Here is a 24,703-nt window from a genome sequence, read left to right on the forward strand (position 1 = left end):
TGTGACCTGTGAACCCAGCTCGTCCAATTTATTTATAGTTTATGGTTGAATATTTTATAATATGGTACTATATATATATATAAAAAAAAATCTTTAATTTTATTGCATCCGATGTATAGGACAGTGCATCCTATGAAACATCATGCATCCTATGAAACATCCACCTACATTCTCCTCTCCTTTGAAAGAAACTTCAAAATTATACTGCATCAGAACTTATAGGGGCAGAAAACCAGGAATTATTTTTTTTTTCCTGCATGGCACGAATTTAAATTATGACAAACTCAAAATCTCCTTCCCATCACATCACAGATCTGCATCTCCAATAGGTTGCTGGGCTTTCAGCTATTAATCTGTGGTTTCCTGCACCTTGAAAATCAATATGTTCACCAGTGGTTGCAGGTAGATTAATTCTTCATCTTTTAACAGAATGAATTCTTATTGTTGATTACTCTTTTTCTCCCCTCCCTTCTGCAATGGTAAAAAGGTAACGGTAAAGGTTCCCCTCGCACTTATGTGCTAGTTGTTTCTGGCTCTAGGGGGTGGTGCTCATCTCTTTTACAAAGCTGAAGAGCCAGTGCTGTCCGAAGACGTCTCTGTGGTCATGTGGCCAGTAAGACTAAACACCTTCGAAGGCTCACAGAATGCTGTTCCCTTCCCACCAAAAGGGTCCCGATTTTTCTACTTGCATTTTTTACATGCTTTTGAACTGCTAGGTTAGCAGAAGCTGGGATAAGTAATGGGAGCTCACTTCATTACGTGGCACTAGGATTCGAACCACCCAATTGATGACCTTTCAATCAACAAGCTCAGCATCTTAGCCACTGAGCCACCCCGTCCCTTTTATAGAGGCCATCAAAAAGCAAATAAGGAACAAAAAAAAAAAAAAAGCCAGAAACACTTACTTCACCAGGAATCGAGCCACCACATCCCTGCAATGGTATAAAACCTCCAATGCAATATTGTCAAATAGAAAAGCAACAGGCCAGGACAGTGTGAACCTTCCAGACAGATGAAAAGATAAGATCAACCTGCTACTAGGTTTGATACAGCAGAAACTTGGAGGCTGGGACAATATCAGTCTGGCACCCAAGATTTCATGTGTTGAGGTAGAGCATTAAAAAGGACCCAAATGTCCCATCCCCCCTCCCCTGAAATTCCAGTAGGCCACGCCCACCCAGAAACTGGGCAGTGAACCGGATGCTGGGATTTTTGAAACACCATCTTTCAAAGGAGGTGAGGAACACTGTAGAAGTTTGAAGAGATGACTAATCTCCTTTTAGACAATTCATGTGGCATCTTGCACAGGAACTGCAAAAAGTAACAATACATTCACAAGTGTCTTCCTTGAGGGCCAAATATTTTCTACGTCACCAAGGATTCTGGCTTGCAAAATATGAAGTGATAGGAGAGCTTGCTCTGGTTGTTACTCAGCCCAGATCTAAAATGCCTGCCTGGACTTCTGATTATGGTGACAGAGTGCAACAGGAATCAAATTTTGTGCAGCCAGCAGAGAATCGTAAAAGATACTGCGAACGTTTAAGCAAACAGCTATAAAACCAGATTTCCTTTCTCTTAAGTCTTTTTCCAAAAGCTGGTGTGTTCCCCTGACCAACCCCAATTATCCCTAGAACTCCGTTTTCACATCTTTCTAATGATTATAGAGGCTGTTGTACAGATGTGTCAAAGTTATCTCCACCTGGTGGTTAAAAAGTATATAATATTTCCCAAACTGGCCAGAGATGGAAAACATGCAGTATATTACTCTAAGCTTGCTCCAGACAGGGCCTTTTTAAAAACTTTGATAAATTTAGGATCATCAAAGTCTCTCTTTCTTAATGTCTATGGAGATTCTCAGTCATCCAAGTCATGGTTGTCCCAAATGTGCTTTTTCAAGACGCAACTCGGCTTTCTGGTTTTTCTTTGAAGACAATTCTCTGCTCTGCAGAAGAAGTTTCTTAGATGAGAAACAAAACATCTTCAACGAAAAACCAGAAAGTCCAGTTGCCTCTTGAAACAGAATAGAATAGAATAGAATAGAATAGAATAGAATAGAATAGAATAGAATAGAATAGAATAGAATAGAATAGAATTCTTTTTTGGCCAAGTGTGATTGGACACACAAGGTATTTGTCTTGGTGCAAATGCTCTCAGTGTACATAAAAGAAAAGATACATTAGCCAAGAGTCAAGAATCATCAGGTTAATGATAGTCTTAGGGTACAATAAGCAATCAAATTATATTAGGAATATAAATCATAAGGACCTTTGGGACTATTTTTCGTAGCACTACTTAAATGCAAACACATGCTTAGACTGCCCCTTGGTTCTAGTTTGTTCGTTGTAGTCAAAGACAGTCCAATACTGATCCGATTCTCAGAAATTTATGGCTTGTCTCCTGCTGAGCTCACTCCCCCTGGTTGCATCTACCCAACCTGACATATCCAACAAGAGTGGGATATTTTGAGTCCTGTTCATTATGGAGTGTCATCTAATGGGACTCAGGATTGCAACCTTTTCTGTTGAGGTGGCCATTCTTTAGCACGTCATCCCTCCAGGGACTAGACTGGGTTTATTTAACCTTAATCCTGGTGGATCTTCAGATGGTTTTGAAAACCTGGGGCCTTAGACATGTGGTTGAGTTCTTGCAAAGGGCTTTGATAGGTGGATAAAAATGCCAAATCAGCCTTAATCATTAAAAACTGATCTTTCGTAACATTCAAAAATGAAAAATATTGATTCATCTGACCATCTCGAATTCTTCCTCAGCAGGTTCTTATCTCCATGGTATTATTGAGTGTCTGGTTTCAAGCTTTGTTGACCTCTCCGTGGGATGAAACAGAGTGAGAAACAGTGTTGAGTTCCCCACAATTTATACTAAAAATTGTCATCCTTTAGAGTCCCAGATTGTCCTTTAACCCAAAGGCAGTTGTGCAACCTCACAGCATTGGTGAAACATTCCAGGTATCCAGCAGGAACATTTTATGGTCCATAATATCTAGAAGACATCTATTTACATTAAAAGACAAAAGAAATAGTTGAAGTCAACCTATTCTCTTTTGAAGGCAGGACAAGAAGCAACGGATGGAAACTCACCAAGGAGAGAAGCAACTTAGAACTAAGGAGAAATTTCCTAACAATTAGAACAGTTAATTGGTGGCTTGCCTCCAGAAGTTGTGGGTGCTCCAGTACTGGAGACTGGACAACCATTTGTGTGAAATGGTGTAGGGTTTCCTGCCTAAGCAGAGGGTTGGAGTAGAAGACCTCCAAGGTCCCTTCTGTTAAAGAGTTACTTTTTTTCACCTAGAGGATCTGAGGTTCAGTCTGACATAATCTGAATTTCATCTGAATGCTAAGGCTTGTCTTAATGCAGAACCTTCATTTGGATGGGCCAAAGCCCCGTGGCTTCATTAAGACACAAGATATGCTTGCAGCGGTGTTTCCTGGCTTTCTAATTTCTTCTGGGGCCCATTCGCTTGAGATACATCCCACCTCAGAAGGTACAAGCGCATGTTTGTGAATTAAGCAATGTTGCAAATGCTGCCTTGGCAATAATAATAATTGTTTGGTTTTTTTAAAAAAAAAACATTTTCAATTAAATATAACCTGAGAGAGTGTAAACATTAATAGGATTCAATTTTGCTTTCTCCACTGCCAACAGAATCCCAAATGGTTAGCTCAGAGTTTTGCTTATTTCCCTATTGGATACTCAAGGGTTTTTGCTGGATAACAGGATGCAGAAAAATATTTAGTTGATGGAGAGAGAAGGAGGGAGAGAGAGGGGGAGAGGGAGGGAGAGAAGGAGAAGGAGAGGAAAAGAAAGAGAGAGGGAGAAAGGGAGAGAGGAGGGGAGAAGGAGAAGGAGAGAGGGAGGGGAAAGAAAGAGAGGGAGAGAGAATGAGAGGGTGAGAGAGTTTAAGAGAGGGAAAGGAAAGGAGAATCAGAGAGATGGAGAGTAAGAGGGGAGAGAGAGGGAGGATGGAAAGAAAGGGAGAAAGGCAGAGAGGGGAGAGAAGAAGGAGAGAGGGAGAGGAAGAGGGAGCGGGAGGGAGGGAGAAAGAGAGCGAGCGAGCAACTGAAAGCTTCTAGAGAGTTTGATATATACATTAAACCACAGCTGAGAAACATTACACTTAAAATTTGGCAACCCCATTTTGTGGTCGGAATATCAATCATCCTTTATGAATCTAGATCCAGAGATGCCTTTAAACAGCATCCTGAAATGCCGGATCTAATTTAAGGACCCAAAGTTTGGGGCCTCTTAAATCTGGCCAACAATTGCTTAACTAATTACACTTTTAACATGACAAGGAGAGAGGAAATTGTTAAGAACCTCCGTTGGTGGGTGACGAAGCCAATTGGGCTGAGCAACGTTCGCCCCGTGTGAGCAGCTTTGTTTTTCTTAATGGGTGGTTTTTGGAGTTTATTTTTTTCCATGAAAACAAAAAAAGGAAAACAATGCCAAAGCTCTTTCCTGTCATTTTTTGTGCACTTCGTGCTTTCAACATGGCAGAAGAACATGACATCAGGGTCCATTAAAGCCCATTTCAGAGGGCTTTAAAGACATCCTTGTGTCACTGGTGGTGGAGATCTGGTCATGGTTTGGAGCTTGCCATATGGTTCTCCTGGTTAATCCATGACTTACGCTTACCTGATTTTATGCTTTAAGGTTTTAATTTGGTTTTAGCAGCTACGGTGTTTTTTCTGTTCTTCTGTATTAAGTTTATTGTGTAAATTGATACTTAATTTAGTGGTTTTTAATGAGGGTTCCTTGGTGTTCTCTGAGCTTGTTTGTTTTATTGCAGATGTTCCATTACCCAAACAAGGAAACATCATCCATGTTGTGGTTTTGAACTATGTGAGATGGGTGCCATTCTATATTGGATGGTTGGTTGGTTAGTTGGATAGTTCTTTGGTGGGATGGAATCCAAGAATTTGATAAATCAATTCCATGTATATTTAGTAGCAAAGAATGACCAAGAATGAACTATGGAGAAGTTCTAAACACAGTTTCCTCTTTAAAGAGTTGGTTTTTCCAGTTGGTTTTCTTTGCTTTCTGAACAAATTTAAACCAGTTTTATTTGTCTCAATGCTTACTAGCTCTTTGATCAGCCATCATTCTTACCCATGATATACCAGGATATAGAGCTAGGAATGAGAAGTGCTGTAGTCTTGAAAAAGTTATCAAGGAAGGGTGATTTTAATAGTCTGTAGACCTCAAAATCACTTTTCTTTGTCATGTTTTCCACACATGTTGGTTTGTAATCTGTAGAAATAGGCTAGGAAGTTGATGCTGTCTGTGGGACAAGCTGTCTCTTGAGAACTATGGTTATCTGTTGGCTTCCATATGGACCATATTATCAATACTTACAATTCTATCTTCTTCTACCCTACTTTCTTCTACCCCACCTTCTACCCTACCATAAATACTTACAATTCTTTCTGAATTTTTCTGCTCCATTAAAAAGGACAAAAATGTTGTCACATTAATAATAGCTCTAATCCAAACGAAAGATTTGTGAAGGCCACTCTCTTCAGTTTGGATTTGATTTAACCAAGGAGTGAGTGAGAAAGAGAGGAAACACCAATTGAATTTTTTTTGAAAGAAATCTAGGAAAACAAATAAAATGACAGCTGAAGCCTTGTGTCATCTCTAAGGCTCAGTTAGAAGATACCACTCTCAAGTGAGGACAGATTTTCAAAATAAAACAGACCAGGAAGTCTGCTTGTTTTGACCTACCAAAAACCAAGCAAAACAAATCAAATGCAGTTTTATTCTTTATCCAAAGGTTTTATTCTTTCTTTGCTGACAACAGAATCACCCTGATGTGAACACAGGAAAAAAAACCTGTCACGATAACAGCTCATCATGTGCAAATATTTAAGGTGGAAATTGTGATGTATGTAAGAGTAAGACAATGTTGTTCTATAGTACATGTGGCTTCATGTTGAGTTAGAAGTTTATGGGCCTTTTATGCCCAATAACATCTCTCTCCTGAACCAGAAGAACAGAGAAAATGGAAAAATAGAGGAGAATCCAGACTATGTGCACAATCTATCCAGGATTTTGATGGCTCAATGAATGGATGGATGGATGAATGATATGGTTAATATTTGCACAGACTTTTTTTTTTAACTTACATTGTGATTTTACTCATCCTAATGATGGTGAGAAACCATAATCTCCTTTCACTTCCAATGCATGGAGAAAATCTTGATTGATTTTCTGGATTAATTGGATTGGATTAGTTGGATTAATTTGTTAGATTAATTAGATTGGGACCTGTGAGGATATCACCAAGATCAACAAAACCAATTGCGAGCAAAGTCAATACTTCTTCCTATATCAGTCACAATGGACTTCCTGAGCCAAGACTAAATCAATATCTCACAACCAATATCACACAATATCTCACCTAGGAGATTTAGTTGCCTTCTTGGGCACTGATTTGATGTGCAAACTTTTGTGATTCTATCTGAAAGACAATAAAGGGGATTGGACTAGAATGACCTACAAGGTCCCTTCCAACTCGGTTAATTTGTTAATGATCTGTTAAAGAATCACTCATGGGACTGTAGGCCATTTCCTAACCTCTAAAAGAGAAGTGTCCAACCTTCTCCAACATCAGGGCTGACTGAGGAATTCTGGGAATTGAAGTCCACAAGCCTTAAAGCTGCCATGTTTGGAAATCCCTGGTCCAGGGAGTAAGGAAGATGATTTCGAGGGAGCTTTGAAGGAAGACAGCAAAAGTTCCTACATATCTCCATCAAGGTCACCTTCCTCATTCTTCAGACTAGGGCAGAGGTCTCCAAACTTGGCAACTTTAAGATTTGTGGACTTCAACTCCCAGACTTCCTCAGCCAGTTGGCTGGGGGGATTCTGGGAGTTGAAGTCCACACCTCTTAAAATTGCCATGGTTGGCTGTCCTTGCCCTAAAGAAACCTTAGCAAAGAGCACCTGAAAAACAACAGAGGTAGTTGATCAAAAAGCACTATTGTAACTAATCGAGAATGTGAACCTGGGTCAAATTAAACAGAATACCCAGACGCAAAAAGCATGAGAAGAAACTATTAAAGCGGAATATGACCAAGCAGCCTAGGCAGTTATCTTAATTGTCTTTTTCCTGTGAATGTTATCCCTCTAACATGAATTCTGATTAAAGGCAGCCAGACATTCAGAGCTCCTGGTATCTCCTGCCTGCACTTTATCAGAGAAACATATCAATCCCTTCAAGGGAATTAATGAAGAGCGGGAGACGGACTCGCACGGTTTCGTGTCATTCAGCAACCACAACCCAGCGAGCACTACCGTGGCCTCCCGATGCACTTCTCCAGCATTGTGTGAGTAAGGGGTTTTCACATCCCTTCTGGGACAAAATAATAATAATAATAATCAGGGATTTAATTTGAGACTGTTTGTTGGCCAGGCCTTCGTAATAGCTCTGCGTCAAAAGATGCCTCGAGTGCATTGGGAGGGATTTAAATTAAATGGATTAAAATATCTGAAGAACTCTTGTGCTTTTTTGGAGAGTAGCGGTATGAAATTACAATGGTAGGTGATGGATATGGAAGAGTAGAATGGGAAACGTGGGTTTCTATGAGAACCAATGGTGGGACTCAATTTTTTTTTTTTTACTACCGGTTCTGGAGGCATGACTTGGTGGGCATGGGATGGGAAGGTTACTGCAAAATCCCATTCCTTCCCCACCCCACTAACCTGCTTTCCAGCTCCGTTCTCCTGTGCAGGGCAACCAAAGAAGACCCAGCCAATCAGCTGGGACTCAATGGGAGGCAGAGAAGAGATGGGGACGGGGCCAGTCAGAGGTGGGATTGGCCGGTTCTCTGAATTACTCAAAATTTCCACTATCGTTTCTCTAGAACTGGTCAGAACCGGCTGAATACCACCTATGGCTGTTTTCCTATGTTTACCTTGCTTCCTTCCAACATGGAGGAGGTTGTTGGAGTTTATTTGTTTGTTTTATTTGGGATAGCAATCCAATTCATTTATCTCATCCCATCCCATCTTCTATCCAAGCTTTCCTTCAGAATCTCAGTGACGTACACACAACACTCCCACTTCCAATTTTTCCTTTAGGAAGCCCTTCCCTACTTGAGAGCGAACCTCAGTCTGGGTCTTCCAAACCTACTAGTATCTGAGGAGGCTTTCTACAATAGATGTGGTATCCTTCCACAAGACCTAACTTTTTGTGTGTGTGTGTTGGCATCTACAAATGAGGTAGGACTTCTGCACATTCACCTTCTCGGCCAGTTTTCCACAGATGCCAATGTTTCAACACAAATCCAACTACACTACAAGTCCAGTAGCTAAGCTACAGCATGAGCATCGCTCAATTCACCCAATGAAGAGGGAACCTCATCTTGTGTTTTGCAGAACAGAATAGGAATAGGAATAAGAATAGGAATAAGAATAGGGATAAGAATAGAATAGATTAGGAATAGAATAGAAATAGAAATAACAGAATAGAATTGAATTGAATAAGGATAGGAATAGGATAGGATAGGATAGGATAGGATAGGATAGGATAGGATAGGATAGGATAGGACAGGAATAGGAATAGGAATAGGAATGGAATGGAATAGATTAGAATAGAATAGAATAGAATAGAATAGGAAAAGAATAGAATAGAATAGAATAGAATAGAATAGAATAGGACAGGAATAGAATAGAATAGAATAGAATAGAATAGAATAGAATAGAATAGAATAGAATAGAATAGAATAGAATAGGACAGGACTAGAATAGAATAGAATAGAATAGGACAGGACTAGAATAGAATAGAATAGAATAGAATAGAATAGAATAGAATAGAATAGAATAGAATAGAATAGAATAGAATAGAATAGAATAGGACAGGACAGGAATAGAATAGAATAGAATAGAAGAGAAGAGAAGAGAAGAGAAGAGAAGAGAAGAGAAGAGAAGAGAAGAGAAGAGAAGAGAACAGGACAGGACAGGAATAGAATAGAATAGAATAGAATAGAATAGAATAGAATAGAATAGAATAGAATAGAATAGGAATAGGAATAGGAATAATCACCTGCAACTCCTGAAGCCAACGTATTCCACTGGGCAATTGTCCCTCATCATTAGGAAATTTATCCTAAGTTCCAGGTTGCTTCTCTCCTTGGTTAGTTTCCATCCATTGTGTCTCATCTTGCTTTTGGGTGCTTCTAACCAGCAAAGAGTCCAAAGAGAAAGAAAGCAATGCAAGAGAATAGTCCAACTCTCTCTCTTTCTCTCCCGTGGAACGATTTGCTGTGAATAACGACTGCCATGGAAGGCCCATGACTGAACATCTGGAATGAGGGGTGTGTTTCTGAGCCGCTTTCCTTACCTTGCCAGCTTTCCGATAGGTAATTCGCTATCCCTTCCCGAAACCTTCTGCCGAAAGTGGAGGAAGCTGGCTGGAAATAATCAGAATCATGCAGAGTGCCATAGATTGGACAACATTTCTTCTGCTTTATTTAGCACAGTGCTCAGTTGCCGGAGCTGAGGCTTCCCGAATATTTACAGCCTCACGCTGCTTCTTCTCACATCAGCCCTTTAAATGGTTGCCCATGCAGAGAGATTCGATGCAGCCTTTTCTTTTTTTCCCTTGAGCAAAAGATTTTCTCCCTTCAGCCATCCATCCTTGCTCTAACTGGCCAGCTGAGCCTCTTGTAGGCAAGAGGAAGCCATAAGGAAGACGTACAGTTCTCTTCGGGCTCGAAAACAGCAGGTTTGGCCAGCCAACCAACGGTTGCGGGCCTTTTTTCGAACTTAGGGGTATCGCCACCACACCTGCAGTCGGGCAGAAGTTAGAAATCCCTGCCTTGTTAAGCCTTTTTTTTTTTTTTAAACCATGGAAGCTGTAGGATTCATCATTTGAGTTCTGAGTTTTGTCTAAACTGGATGGTCCTTCAAATTACTCTATCAGTTGGATTTCTCTTGTAAAAGCTAGGCCCAAAAGAAAGCACCCTGCACCTTGGGTGAACCCAGGACGATTGGTGATGAAGGGGCCATTGAGTGTAAGATACAGAGTAACAGAGTTGGAAGGGGCCTTGGAGGTCTTCTAGTCCAACCCCTGCTCAAGCAGGAGATCCCATGCCATTTCAGACGAGTGGCTGTCCAGTTGCATTTTAAAAGCCTCCAGTGATGGAGCTCCTATAATTTAAGAAGGCAACTTCTGAAGGCAAGTACCCATGACTTCTGAAGGCAAGATAAACATGTAAGCAGTCCTACTGAACCAGGTATGGTCCTACTGAACTATGTATGTATACATATATGTATGTATATGTATATGTATATATGTATGTATATGTATGTATATATGCATGCATGAAATGAATGAATGAATGAATGAATGAATGAACGAACGAATGAACGAATGAATGAAACAATGTATTGGTGAAATCAGCTCAGGCCGCATTGCTAATTTGAATGAAATTTGGGGATGTCCCCATTTTTATCAGAAGATTTAAAGTTGTATCAGGGATTAGACGGATATGGTTAGATCCTTGTAAAAGAATGTAGACCTGGCTTTGAGAAGGGGAAAGGTTTTATAGCTGCTAAACTAAGAAGGTAGATGTGTTGGCATTAGCTCAGAAAAGCCTGATCAACTGGCTTGTTCCACAGTCCAAAAATGGAGTCGAGAGGTTTTCCAAGCTTTCATAGAATGGTTGGGGATTGGCTTGGGATGGTGTTGAAACCAAGCAAGAGTTTGGCTAATTATCCTTCTCCATTAAAAAAAGACTTGGTGGCACCATTTGTGTGTATTAGAATGATACCTGATGTATTTTCAAAGAGATTGTTCTCATCTTTGAGGATTTTTTGAAAGAACACGATAGATAGATAGATAGATAGATGATAGATAGATAGATAGATAGATAGATAGATAGATAGATAGATAGATAGATAGATAAGAGAGAGGTGACAGGTAGGTAGGTAGATATGATTGATAGATAGATAGATAGATAGATAGATAGATAGATAGATAGATAGATAGATAGATGAGAGAGAGAGATGATAGAAGATAGGTAGGTAGGTAGGTAAGAGAGAGGTGACAGATGGTAGGTAGGTAGATATGATAGATAGATAGATAGATAGATAGATAGATAGATAGATAGACAGACAGATAGATAGACAGACAGACAGACAGACAGATGAGAGATAGATAGATGAAAGAGAGAAAGAGAGACAGACAGACAGATTTCTTTATTGGCCAAGTGTGACAGGACACACAAGGAAAGAAAGAATACAACTATAAAAATATTTTCCTTCCTTGTCAACATTCTGCTAATGGAAAGTTGGATTTGCTTGAAAACTCCCTGATATAATCAGCACTTGGTCCTCCGGTGAAATCATCTGAAATTGTAATTCATCGGTAAGAGTTCTTATGACAGTCAATCTAACACTTAAGAGAACTTACAACATGCACAATCTAAAGAGAAGAGACTCTGATTCAGCCAGCCTGGAAACCAAATGTCTTCTGCCAAACGTGCTTTTTTCAAGAGGCAACTGGACTTTCTGGTTTTCCTTTGAAGACTTTTCGCTTCTCATCCAAGGAGTTTCTTCAGTTCTAAGAAAAACCGAAGAAGAATGGATGAGAACATTCTGTTGGGGGAAAAAAGACTTTTATCTTTTCCTGAACTCTGGAAAGCACTAACATCAGTGTTATTTCCTTCCAAAGTTTGCAAACTTTCCCAGGGAAGCAAAACCACCTGGATTAAGACGACTTTGGGTCACTCCTGGTATCTTCCTGCTGTTGTGTTTTTTTCATCAAAGAGGGCACTTGCAAATTTGCACCAAAGTGCAAATGATTTACTGGCAGGATGCACTGAAACTAATAGGTTAAAAAAAGTATGAGAAGGAGAGGGAGGGAGAGAGAGGAAGGGAGAGGGAGGGAAGGAGAGAGGGAGAGAGAGGGAGGGAGAGAGGGGAACAGGGAGAGAGATTAAACTGCTAGTTTTGGGGAACACAGAATCTTAAAGAAACATTGTCTCGCTTTTGGGAAGGCATGCATATTCTCAGTTTCTCCCTTGCCTGGATTAAATTTATCTGTACATATTGGATCCTTCTATTACCTGCACTTGTTTATTGTCCTTCCTTGGGGGAAACTCTGTCCCAGTACTTGAGGAAAGATATCCCTTGCCTTTAAAAAAAAAAAATCCTTATGCCAAGGAGAGCTAATGGGGGAATGAGAATAAAACAAGCATCTTAATGAGCTTATTGTAGTTTGCGTTAAAGAAGGGGGAAAAAAATAACAGCATTAAGAGGGTGGAAAACAGTTCTGGGGTTGCTCATAAAAATACCCCAACCTTGCAACCCCAGGACAGCTGTTGACTGAATTGCAGGTGCAGAGGGAAAAAAAAAAACTTACCTTGGATGGAGAGATTCTTCTTTGAAAAAGAGAAGGTGAGAAGGTTGGACCAAGGGAACCTGGGGGGTGGAAAATAAAGGAAAGAAAGGAAAGGAAAATAAAACGAAAGAAAGGGAGTGAGTTGTCCAGGCATTGATCTTCCTACTTGGGGGATGCTGCAAGCGGGGGGGGGGGGTAATTTTCGGAGTGGGGTGGAGGGAGGAGGAGGAGGGAAGAGGGAGGTTTCTGTTTGCCTTCTCCGCCTCTCCCTCTCTCCCCCGCCCCATTTCTTCCCCTGCCAGGCAGATGCCACCATGCAAGCACCCAGAAGATTCACAATCCGAAAATATGAACCCTGGGGAAAAATTGGGATTAGTCACCTAGGTCAGTTACTATTCCATGTGGAATAGCTGTGCATTTGAATCCTTTCCCTTTTCCCCTTCTCTTCCCTTTCCTTCTTCCTTTTCCTTTCCTTCTTCCCTTCCTTTCCTTCCTTTCCTTCCCTTTTCTTCTTTCTTTTCCTTTCCTTCTTCCCTTCCTTTTCCTTCTTTCCTTCCCTTTCCTTCTTTCTTTTCCTTTCCTTCTTCCTTTCCTTTCCTTCCCTTCCCTTCCCTTCTTTCTTTTCCTTTCCTTCTTCCCTTCCTTTTCCTTCTTTCCTTCCCTTTTCTTCTTTCTTTTCCTTTCCTTCTTCCTTCCTTTTCCTTCTTTCCTTCCCTTCCTTCTTTCTTTTCCTTTCCTTCTTCCCTTCCTTGTCCTTCTTTCCTTCCCCTTTCTTCTTTCCTTCCCCTTTCTTCTTTCCTTCCCTTTCCTTCTTCCCTTCCTTTTCCTTCTTTCCTTCCCTTTTCTTCTTTCTTTTCCTTTCCTTCTTCCCTTCCTTTTCCTTCTTTCCTTCCTTTTCTTCTTTCTTTTCCTTCCCTTCCCTATTTCCTTCCCTTCTTTCCTTCCTTCTTCCCTTCCCTTCCTTTCCCTAGTTTCTTTTCTTTCTCCTTTCTCTTTTTTTCTCCTTTCCTTTCCTCCTCTATTTCCTTCTCTCCCCTCCCCCCCCCCATTTCCCCCTCTCCTTCCCTTTCCCCAGTCTTCTTGCTGCCCTGACCATCTGCAAAACGACCTGCCAGATTTTTTCTCAAGGCGGCTAGGCTTAATCCAGCTGCTGGGGGGCTTTTGAGGGCGCCGCCCCCCCCCCCCCCCCCCCTCTCTTCTCCGGCTTCTGCTTGCTTTAAGCTGCAATTTCGCAAGAAACTCGACCCACGAGGAGCGGCGAGGCGGCAGCGACGCCCGCAGCCGGGCTGGGACCGCGCGGAAGGGAAAGGAGCACCGACGGGAGGCGCGGGGACGCGGGTGTTCCCAAGGCTCCCCCTTCCTCTCCAAGCAAGCCCCCCGACTCCTCTGTGTGCGTGTGTGTGCGTGTGCACGCGCGCCCCCGGAGGAAATAAGAACCGCGGTCCGGGCTGGCCTGGCTGGGTGTGTGTGGGGGGGAGACCCAGCCTGACCCCGGCGAGGCGCAACTTTGAGCGGAGGGGAAGCGCCTTGACGGAGGGGGGGCCCGCAAAGCAGGCGCGCGAGCCGGAGCATCTTCCCGTCCGCCTCGGCCGTGTGAACCTGGAGCCAAGGCGCGGAGCATCCCTGGCGGGGACGCGCTGCCGTCCGGGGCGCGCGCGTGCCGGAGCGCGGGAGGTGGTGCTGGTGGTAGCGGAGGAGGAGGAGGAGGAGGAGCAGGAGCGCATGCGTGTCGCCCGGGGCCGCTGCGCGGGTCGTGTGAACGCGCGGTTCTTCCTTGCCTGCGCGGGCCGGGGAACGGGTAAGTACCTTAAGCCAAGGCGTCGTCAACCCCCCCACTTTCCCCCGCTTCTCTTCCCCACCCCCCCCGTCCCACCCCGGGGCTTCTCGTCCTTCCAACGGAGGAAGAGGATGCCAGGCTCCGCGGCGCGGAGAGCGGCAATTTCCAGCTCCTCGGGGATGCGTGTCTAGAAGGCAAGAGCATCCCGACAAGGGCTTGGCGCAGGGGATTTGCTCCCCGGGATTGGCGACGGGGATGTAGGGAGGGGGAAGGGAACAGGCGGAACGGGAGGGGGCGCTTTCCCTCCCCCCCGCCCCCCCCAATCCGGCTGGGCTGCACCGGTGCGCTCTGGCTCGCCTGCGGGGGTGGGTGGGTGGATGCGGGGCGCGTGTGCCGGAGTGTGAGCGAGTGTGCCGAGGGGGAGCGAGCACAAGTTCCTTGCACGCTTAAGGAGGCACCCCAGAAACTGCGGGCCGGGAGGAGGGAGGGGGAGGGAGGGAGGGAGGCTCGGGGCGGGGGTGAAAGAAAAGCGGGGGGTTGCAAGAAGCGCCGATTTGGGAACTGTCCTGCCAAGTGGAAGAGGTGAGGTTCCGACGTTGGGGAGGGGAGGAGAAAGGAGAAGATTGGGGGGGCGGTGTTGCGTTTTTCTCCTGCGGGGAGAGCTGCATGCTTTGGGGGAGGGAGGGAGCGAGTGTGCGTGGGATGAAACCCTCCTTTGCCGGTGGATCTCCGTCCCCCTCCTCTGGAGATCCACGCGAAAAGGAGATGGTGGGGTTTTTGGGGGGGGAGGGTAGGGGGCGCCTCGGTTATCTCCTCCTCCTCCTTCCTCCTTCTTCTTCTCCTCCGGCCGCCGGCCGATGCTTCGGATCTTTTTTGGGTGGGCCGGCTCCAGGAAGGAAGGGAGGGAGGAAGGAAGGAGGAAGGAAGGAAGGAAGGAGAGAGCGTAGGAAGGAAGAAGGGAGGAAGGAAGGAGGGAGGGAGGGAAGGAAGGAAGGAAGGAAGAAGGAGAGAGCATAGGAAGGAAGAAGGGAGGAAGGCAGGAAGGAAGGAGGGAAGGAGGGAGGGAAGCAAGGAAGAAGGGAGGGAGGGAAGGGAAGGAGGAAGGAAGGAAGGAAGGAAGAAGGAGAGAGCGTAGGAAGGAAGGAAGGAAGAAGGAGAGAGCGTAGAAAGGAAGAAAGGACAGAAAATACGACAGAAACCCCCATTCCACCCTGCTCTCTTCGTTTCCATTGCTGCCTATCTCCCCCCCTCCCTCGGGAACTGCGCCCCCCCAATTGTCGCCACCGCCAGAACCTGGCGATCCAGGAACAGCGAGGCTGCGGCATCAGCGGTGAAGCACTGCGGTGGAGGCCACTCGCACCCCGCACCCACCCACCCACATTGCCCCGCATCTCCCCGGGACGAGGTAGGGAGAAGCCAGCCAGCCGAGCGGCCTTCGGGCCAAGGGAGGCGGGCTGTGGGGCTGTCTGTGCGGAGATCCCTCCTCCTCTCCCCCCTTCTCATCCAGGCTCTCCCTGTCCCGGAGTCTCTTCTCCCAGTTGCAAAGCAGTTGTGTGGAGAGCATCCTTGATGCTGCTTCTGCCTTTCCTGGTCGGTGTTCACGCATCGCCCTCAGGTTGGCCAGCACGAATCATTCTTCATCTCTGGTGCTTTCCATGCTAATTCCAAATCCATCCATCCATCCATCCATCCTTCCTTCCTTCCTTCCTTCCTTCCTTCCTTCCTTCCTTCCTTCCTTCCCTCCCTTCCCATATTGTTCCTTCCTTCCTCCCTTTCTTCCTTCCTTCCTTTCCCTTCCTTCCTTCCTTCCCTCCCATATTGTTCCTTCCTTCCTTCCTCCCTTCCTTCTTTCCCCGTTCCTATATTGTTCCTTCCTTCCCCTATCTTCCTCCCTTCTTTCCTTTCCTTTCCTTTCCTTTCCTTTCCTTTCCTCCTTCCTTCCTTCCTTCCTTCCTTCCTTCCTTCCTTCCTTCCTTTTCTTTCCTTCCTTTCCTTTCCTTCCGTCCCATATTGTTCCTTCCTTCTCCATCTTCCTTCCTTTCCTTTCCTTTCCTTTCCTTTCCTTTCCTTTCCTTTCCTTTCCTTTCCTTTCCTTCCTTCCTTCCTTCCTTCCTTCCCATATTGTTCCTTCCTTCCCTTATCTTCCTTCCTTCCTTCCTTCCTTCCTTCCTTCCTATATTGTCCCTTCCTTCCCTATCTTCCTTCCTTCCTTCCTTCCTTCCTTCCTTCCTCCCTTCCTTCCCATATTGTTCCTTCCTTCCCTATCTTCCTTCCTTCCTTTATTGTTCCTTCCTCCCCTATCTTTCTTCCTTCCTTCCTTCCTTCCTTTCTTTTCCTTTCTTCCTCCCTTCCTCTCCGCTTTCCATCCCATCTTCAGCCTTTCCCCACAAATCCATCACTTTGACCTCTACTCCTGCCTCTGGTTCTTTGTACCTTTCTTTGGAGTTCACCAAGGCTCCGACCTCATTTCCCCCGCTCCCCCTCTTTCTGGTCCACCTTATTCCTTCTTTTTTCCCCTTCTCTGCCACATGGACACCTTCCTCCAAAGCTCCTTCAAAATCTCCTTGGCCTTCCCTTTCAGTCCCACTCTTTCCTCTTTTATTTTATCCCATTTTGTATCGTTTCTGACAGCACCATCTCTATAAATGCTCTTTTTATTATTGTATTCTCCAACACAATTGTTATTTTTCCTCAAGATTCCTATTGTTCTTATTCATAGATGCTCTCTTAGACATGCACACAAGGCATCTCTCTCTCTCTCTCTCTAACCCTCTTTCTCTCTCTTCTCTCTATTTCTTTTTCCTTCTCTTTCTTTCTCTCTTTCCTTCTCTCTCTCTTTTTCCTTCTTCCTCTTTCTGGCTATCCCTTTCCTTCTCTTTCTTTCTCTCATTCCTTCTTTCTCTCCCTCCCTCCCTTTATTTCCTTCTCTCTCTCTCTCTCTTTGTCTCTTTCCTTCTCTCTCTTTCTCTCTTTCCTTCTCTTCCTTCCTCTCTTTCCTTCTTTCTCTCTCTCTCTCTCCCTCCCTTTCTTTCCTTCTCTCTCTCTCTCTTTCTTGATGGCCATCATCTGCAATAGTCTAATTTGACTTTTGGTCCTGAGGGCTTGAAAAAGCTACCGGGTCATGCAAAAAAAAAAAATGTGCAACTTAAAAGCAGCCTTTTTTTTTTCTTGTAAATGGAGGTGGATCTGTCTTTGGGTCCAATTATGTAAGGTATGCAAGGAAAAAGTTTCCAGGCAGTTTCAAGATGACATCACTGGAAGGAATTGTGAGTTCACGTTCTCCCTACTGACATGGGCCTCCTTTTCAGATGAAGGGGTTGGCTTGCAGTTTTGATCCTTGGATCCCCCTTAAAACGATGGATGCTGCCATTGAAATGGGCATCTATTCTCTTCCCCAGACTGCACCATTGTGGTTTTGGGGTTTTTTTTACCCTTGATATTGAAGAATATCAGGCATAGATCAATGCTCGGCTTAGAACTCCTAATCCATCGAATTGATCCATGTATTTTATAAGTTGTCCCCATGTCTATAAGAACAGGCATGTTCAGCCTCGGATCCGTACCTGCCTCTCCTCTTTCTGTGTGATCCTCCCTTCCCCTTCTCCCCCTCCTCTTTTCTCTTGACTTTGGGATGGATTGTGTGTTGCTTCCAAGGACGTGATCAAAATCTTTTCAGGGACCATGCAAAAACGGAAGGACGCTTTGGAATGCTAAGTGTACCTTGAAAAAAAAAGGAGGGGGGGGGGGGAAAGGAAGGAAAGGATAAATGCCATTTTGGGGGAAAGGTTTGTAATGTAATAAACACCGCTGCAAGCATATCTTGTGTCTTAATGAAGCTTTGCATGGCCTCGCCAAAGAAGAGGCTTTGCATGAGGGGCGTTGTGCATTATGCATGTGTGTCAGAAAGAGAGAGGGGGGGAGAGGGAGAGGGAGGGAGGGAGAGAGATAGAGAGAAAGAGAATGTGCCACGAGAAGGAGAGATGGAAAGACCCCAAGCAAAGCAGAACAAAGGAGGGGAAGAAGAAGACGAAACGGAGAGATTTCTAATTTCAAATGCAGAGTTTGTCTATTCCCTATATATGAATTGCTCTAACCCCCTTCTTGTCAATTGTCAAACAGAAGCTTCCGTGTGTGCATAATAATAAAATCACGATGAATTATTGAATGATGAATTCCCCCCTGCCTTCCCTCGGGGTCTTATACAATGCATCCAACAGTAGAGATGACCCTACCTGGAATAGAATAGAATGGAATAACCAGAGTTGGAAGGGACCTTGGAGGTCTTCTAGTCCAACCCCCTGCTTAGGCAGGAAACTATACATTCCAGACAAATGGTTGTCCAATCTCTTTATTTAAAAACTTCCAGTGTTGGAGCAGTCACAATTTCTGGAAGCAAGTTGTTCCACTGATGAATTGTTCTAACTGTCAGGAAATTTCTCCTTAGTTCTAGGTTTGCTTCTCTCCTTGGTGAGTTTCCATCCGTTGCTTCTTGTCCTGCCTTCAGGTGCTTTGGAGAATAGCTTGACTGCCTCTGCTTTGGGGCAGCCCCTGAGATATTGGGACACAGCTATCATGTCCACCCTGCTCCTTCTTTTCATCAAACTAGACATACCCAGTTCCAGCCAACCGTTCTTAGTATGTTTTAGCCTCCAGGCCCTTGGATGAATAAGCTTATTCTCGTCTTAATTGTCTTATCAGTTCTTCCTTCCCTTCCAGAACTTTGGTCCCTAAAACCTATGTTCTTTGTGTCTTTTGTAGACTATCCATCTTTGTTCAGGAACAATAGGCTTGATCGCTGATCTGAGAAAAATGCTCCTCTGGCTTTTTTTGGTGTTGTCCAGTCCAGCTTCTTCTACGGATCCAGAAACGGACGCCTCGGTGGAAATTTGCAATGTTTGTTCCTGTGTGTCAGTGGAGAACGTCCTTTACGTCAACTGTGAAAAGGTGGCCGTTTACAGACCCAACCAGCTGAAGCCCCCTTGGTCTTATTTATATCACCTCAACTTCCAGAATAACCTGCTGATTATCCTGTACCCAAACACATTCCTTAATTTTAGCCATGCGGTGTCTCTGCAGCTAGGAAATAATAAGCTACAGAACATTGAAGGAGGAGCGTTTATGGGTCTCAGCGCATTAAAACAGCTACACTTGAACAACAATGAATTAAAGGTTCTTCGTGCTGACACTTTCCTTGGCATTGAGAACTTGGAGTATCTCCAAGCGGACTACAATTTAATCAAATATATTGAGCGGGGAGCCTTTAATAAACTTCACAAGCTCAAAGTCCTCATTCTTAATGACAACCTGATTTCTCTCCTACCTGATAATATTTTCCGATTTGCTTCTCTGACCCACTTGGATATTCGGGGCAATCGCATCCAGAAAATGCCCTACATTGGTGTCCTGGAGCACATTGGGCGCATTGTGGAATTGCAGCTGGAGGACAACCCGTGGAATTGCACCTGTGACCTTCTTCCTTTGAAGGCCTGGCTGGAGAACATGCCCTACAACATCTACATCGGCGAAGCCATCTGTGAGACCCCCAGTGATCTCTACGGGAGGCTTTTGAAAGAGACCAACAAACAAGAACTCTGCTCCATGGGGACGGGGAGCGATTTTGATGTCCGAATCCTGCCCCCTTCCCAGCTGGATCCTGGCTTCAGCACTCCCAACGGCCACACCACCCAAACCACGATGCATCGGTTGGTCACCAGACCTCCCAAAACGACCAACCCTTCCAAAATCTCTGGAATCGTGGCTGGGAAACCTTTCTCCAGCCGCAACCTCAGTCAAATCGTGTCTTTTCAGACCAGGGTGCCCCCTCTGACCCCTTGCCCACATCCCTGCATTTGCAAAACCCACCCTTCGGACTTGGGATTAAGCATCAATTGCCAAGAGAAGAATATCCACTCCCTGGCCGAGCTGGTCCCTAAGCCTCTGAATGCCAAGAAATTGCACGTTAATGGCAATTACATCAAGAACGTGGAGGTGTCCGACTTTGTTGAGTTTGAAGGGCTGGATTTACTCCATCTGGGCAGCAATCAGATTGTGGCCATCCAAGGGGAAGTTTTCCACAACCTGACCAATTTGCGGAGATTGTATCTGAACGGCAATCAGATCGAGCGGCTGAGTCCTGAGATGTTTGCCGGGCTGCACAATCTTCAGTACCTCTACTTGGAATACAATGTCATTAAAGAGATTTTAGCTGGCACCTTTGACCTGATGCCCAATTTGCAACTCCTCTACTTAAACAACAACTTGTTGAGAAGTTTGCCTGCCTACATTTTCTCCCGGGCACCGCTCGCTCGGCTGAACCTGCGCAACAACCATTTCATGTACTTGCCTGTGAGCGGTGTGCTGGACCACCTGAAAACCTTGACCCAAATTGACCTGGAAGGGAACCCCTGGGACTGCACCTGCGACTTGGTGGCCCTGAAGCTGTGGCTGGAAAAACTCAACGATGGCATTGTGGTGAAGGAGCTCAAGTGCGAGACTCCCGTGCAGTTTGCCAACATCGAACTGAAGTCGCTCAAAAATGAGATCCTGTGTCCCAAACTCCTCAAGTCATCTTTCTTCACCAGCCCGGCCCCTGTGCTGACCTTCACAACTCCTTTGGGCCCTGTCCGCAGCCCTCCTGGTGGTCCGGTCCCGCTTTCCATCCTCATCTTGAGCATCTTGGTGGTCCTGATTTTGACAGTCTTCGTAGCTTTTTGCCTCCTGGTCTTCGTTCTCCGTCGCAACAAGAAGCCCTCCTCCAAGCACGAAGGCCTGGGCAACCCCGAGTGCACTTCGATGCAGCTCCAGTTACAGAAGCACGATCACACGGCCCAGAAAAAGGACACCTTGGGGGCCGAGTCCTTCATCCCGCAAACAATCGAGCACATGAGCAAAAGACACTCGTGTGGCTTAAAAGAAGCCGAGACGGGTTTCATGTTTGCCGAACCGGTGAGCCAGAAAGTCATCCTGAGAAACAACAGCGAGAAGGAGAAAGAATTGCTCCACACGGATATCCGGAAAAGACTGAGTACCATTGACGAACTGGATGAATTATTACCAGGGCGGGATTCTAATCTCTTTATCCAGAATTTCCTGGAGAACAAAAAGGAGTACAACAGTATAGGGATCAGTGGCTTTGAGATACGCTATCCAGAGAAACAGCCGGACCGAAAAAACAAATCTTTAATAGGAGGAAATCACAGTAAAATAGTGGTGGAACAGAGGAAAAGTGAATATTTTGAGCTAAAAGCTAAACTTCAGGGCTCCCCGGATTATCTGCAAGTCCTCGAAGAGCAAACGGCTTTGAATAAAATCTAGGCCGTGCAATCTGATTTCTTACAGAGGACTTTTATTTAATGATGCAAGTGCCTTTTGTTGACTTTTCCTTTTCCAAATATGGTACTCTCCCGATAGGCATAGAGGCAGGCAATCCAGGGGTGTGTGTGTGTGTGTGATAAAATTATAGCTCCAAATAGATTTTATTTCTTAAAAACTCTGCCCAGTGTGGAAATGGTAGGGAAAACTGCAAAGACTCTGTTGCCAAGGTGTTGCTTTATAAACATATTACACTGAATTTAACCTCAAGAGGAATATATATTTTCTACCCTAATTGCAAAACTTTCATCTCCTTGTGATTTGTTCAAACAAATGCACAAGAAAAAGAAGAAGAAGAGAGAAAAACTAAGGGAAGCGGAAGAAACTGTGCTGGTGAATTCCACACGGATGAAAGTTGCTAAAGGAACCAAACCTGGTTTCAACCCTATAAAAAGTGGTGGATTTCGCGATTGCAAGAGATTTTACAAACCACAAAAGCATGCAAACGAAAGAACCTTTCCATAGTTAAAATTGTAAAATTGGTTACTTTTTCAGCCTGCATCTTGAAAACACTGGATTTATAATGTTTAAAAATTGTGCAGAAATCTTCTCTTTAAAAAAAAAAAAAAAGTTTACCGTTCATTGCATCCATACAAAAGCAATTTTGACCATCTGATTACATGCCAGAAATCTGCATAAAATTGATTCAGACGAAACCCAAGTGGCAACGAGGACTGGAAGAAAAAAAATACTTGACGTTTTAAGACAAACCAACTCCCACCCATGGTAAAACTCCTGTCAACCCCCCAAGGTTGTCCAAAATTTTCAAAAATTTGCTTGCTGTGTGAGCGTCTCAGAAATTATTTTTGTAATATAATTCATATTTATGAAGTACTTTGTATACTAAATAGGGGAAAAATTATGTACTCCTCATAATGTATTTAAATATGCCTGATTTGTTTTCCTGGTCACAACGGTGCATTAATCATTAAATATAATTTAAACAAAACAAAAAAACAAAAACAAAAAGAGAGAACCAATATACCAAACAGAAACTATTGATGAAATGTATAGATTTATTTGAGAGTCAATGTGATCAGGTCTTAAGAATAATAATGATGATGATGAAGATGATAATAATAAAATTATGTTCTGTACTACTTTTGTGAAAACCACATAGGGTCTTATTTAGATTTGTGGCACCCATTTCTGTGTCATATAAGTCCATTTTGCCTGTCCTGTTTTTTTCTTTTGTTAGCAGTGTTGAGATTTTAGAGCTCTTCCAGTTTTGAGGGGTTAATTTCATTAATGGTTTAAGCTGATGGAGTCACTAATGAGACAGGTTAATGGTGTGTACAGACATTTCTGATTGGTTGTGGTGCTGTTGATTGTATTTCAGTTTACAATTGTCTAGACTTTCTCACCATATTTGATGGCCCGAAGGATGTTTACCAACAGGCCTATCTTTTTCAGAACCCCAAAATTGATAAAACTAGAGGGGCTGCCAAGAACATACCCTAAGTTCTCTCTGCTCCATCCTTAATAGATCCTCATTCTTCTATCCTTTGAAGAGGAGCCCTTTGAAGAGGCGGTGTTCAGATGTTGTGGTTACTTCCTACTTTTTTTAAGGATTTGGCCCCCTCTGGAGGAAGAAATTTAGAGCTGTGAGGTATTTTTTTAGTGATATTCAGCTTGTGTCCATTTACAATTCCTGTAAGCTGCTCAATTTGCTAAGGCAGGGGTCTTCAAACTTGGATAGCTTTAAGACTTGTGGACTTCAACTCCCAGAATTCCTCCTCCAGTCATGTTAGCTTAGGAATTCTGGGACTTGAAGTCCACAAGTCTTAAACTTGCCAACTTTGAAGACCCTAGTGCTGAGAAGGTGGCTTTCGGTTTGGTGGGTTCACAACTTGTGTTACCCAGTATCCTGATTGACTTGATGGAATGCAGTGGTTCCTAATGTTAGTTGGTCAAATTCATCTATCACAAGTATGTCTAGTTGCCAATTTTATCCCATCCTCTACAGTTGTAGAAGTCGTTTGTTTGCTGCAACTGAAAGCAAGAACGATTTATTATGGAAAAAAAATGCCGTGTTTACAGCTTAGAAACCCTAAGCTCTGGAGAAGATGGAGATTTTGGCTACTGCTGTTGTTTGACAAGATCTCTTTCTCAATCTTTAGGTATAGATCAGGATCTACGATGATCTATTTTTAAGTCTACTTCACCCAAAGAGTGACTGGAGGGTAAAACTGCTTCTGGAATATAAATTGCAGAGAAGATGACATTGTCAGACCTTTCTAGCACAGGTTCTGTCAGTAAAAAGACCCTACTTTGCACTCTAGATTTTTCTTCCTCCACCCAGCCAGTGAGTTGCCACTTGTAACGTTGAGTCCAGAAATGATGCTGTTGTTGTCTTCATGGTTTGTTTTGAAGTAGGCTATGGATAAAACTCCAATGCCCTTTTCATGGAACGGTTGCTGACCCAGTGAGATCCTTTAAATCTCATTGTCATGGAGTATAGTACAGGAAGCGACTCAGCGTCCTTGTTGGGTATTTGATTTTGTGGAAAGTGAGAGCTGAAATTCAGGCTTGACAAGAGCATATTTTCACTCTGAGAGACCAGGGACATCTGAGTGGTAGTTCCCCTAGGGAATCTAACTGGATGCTGCAAAAAATCTCAGCTCTGTGGAAGCTTGACTATACGATTCTGAGTTTTATAGGTAGTTGTGGTAAAAATTGATCATATCCATCAAAATTCAGGAGACGGAAAGAAAAGATGAGTATAAACCTTCTCATATACCTTGATCTAGTTTCCACAAACTGTCATCTTCCAGATGTTTTAAGACTAGAGTCTTCAGGATTCCCCACTTCTGGAGGACATCAGGTTAAGAAAGGCTGAATTAATTTTCCTGGGCTGAACAGAAGCTGTGGTATTTATTGTTTGTTTGTTTGTCTGTTTATTTATTTATTTATTTGCAGGCTCTTGTTGCAAGCAAAATCAAGTTCTTGAAATCCTAGGCAAAAGGTTGTCCGCCCAGCACAACCCAGATTAGCTGGAATAATTGCTTGAGTTAAATTATTTCTGAAATCCATCATCATTTGAAGAAAGTTATAATAATCTCAGGGAAGGTAGATAATTCATTGAGCGTTAATGAATGGAAGCTCTTTCCATTGACGAAAGATTCAACCAGGTGGCGCTTCAGGGATCAAAATGTCACCAGTGGGAATTGAAATCAGGTATCTGGGTCTGGTTTTTC

At 43.8% G+C, this 24,703-nt stretch overlaps 1 protein-coding gene across 2 annotated transcripts; it reads left to right on the forward strand.

Annotated features, from left to right (window-relative positions):
* The first annotated feature begins 12,650 nt into the window (after nucleotides 1-12,650).
* SLITRK4 (SLIT and NTRK like family member 4) lies at nucleotides 12,651-22,606 on the forward strand. 2 transcript variants are annotated; one of them, XM_087941176.1, is made up of 2 exons: nucleotides 12,651-12,742; nucleotides 18,894-22,606. In XM_087941176.1, the coding sequence occupies exon 2, from the start codon at nucleotides 18,945-18,947 to the stop codon at nucleotides 21,447-21,449; it is 2,505 nt and encodes an 834-aa protein (XP_087797302.1). In that variant the 5' UTR covers nucleotides 12,651-12,742; nucleotides 18,894-18,944; the 3' UTR covers nucleotides 21,450-22,606. The 2 variants fall into 2 exon arrangements, with proteins under 2 accessions (XP_087797302.1, XP_087797303.1); XM_087941177.1 differs by lacking the exon at nucleotides 12,651-12,742 and adding an exon at nucleotides 13,909-14,156.
* Nucleotides 22,607-24,703: the final 2,097 nt, after the last annotated feature.

Source organism: Pseudonaja textilis, chromosome 12 (assembly GCF_049901715.1).
Source record: "Pseudonaja textilis isolate UNSWEBS1 chromosome 12, rPseTex1.2, whole genome shotgun sequence".
Lineage (NCBI taxonomy): Eukaryota > Metazoa > Chordata > Lepidosauria > Squamata > Elapidae > Pseudonaja > Pseudonaja textilis.

Coding starts and splice junctions, on each gene's coding strand:
- SLITRK4 (XM_087941176.1), top strand. CDS start 18,945: ATGCTCCTCTGGCTTTTTTTGGTGTTGTCCAGTCCAGCTTCTTCTACG.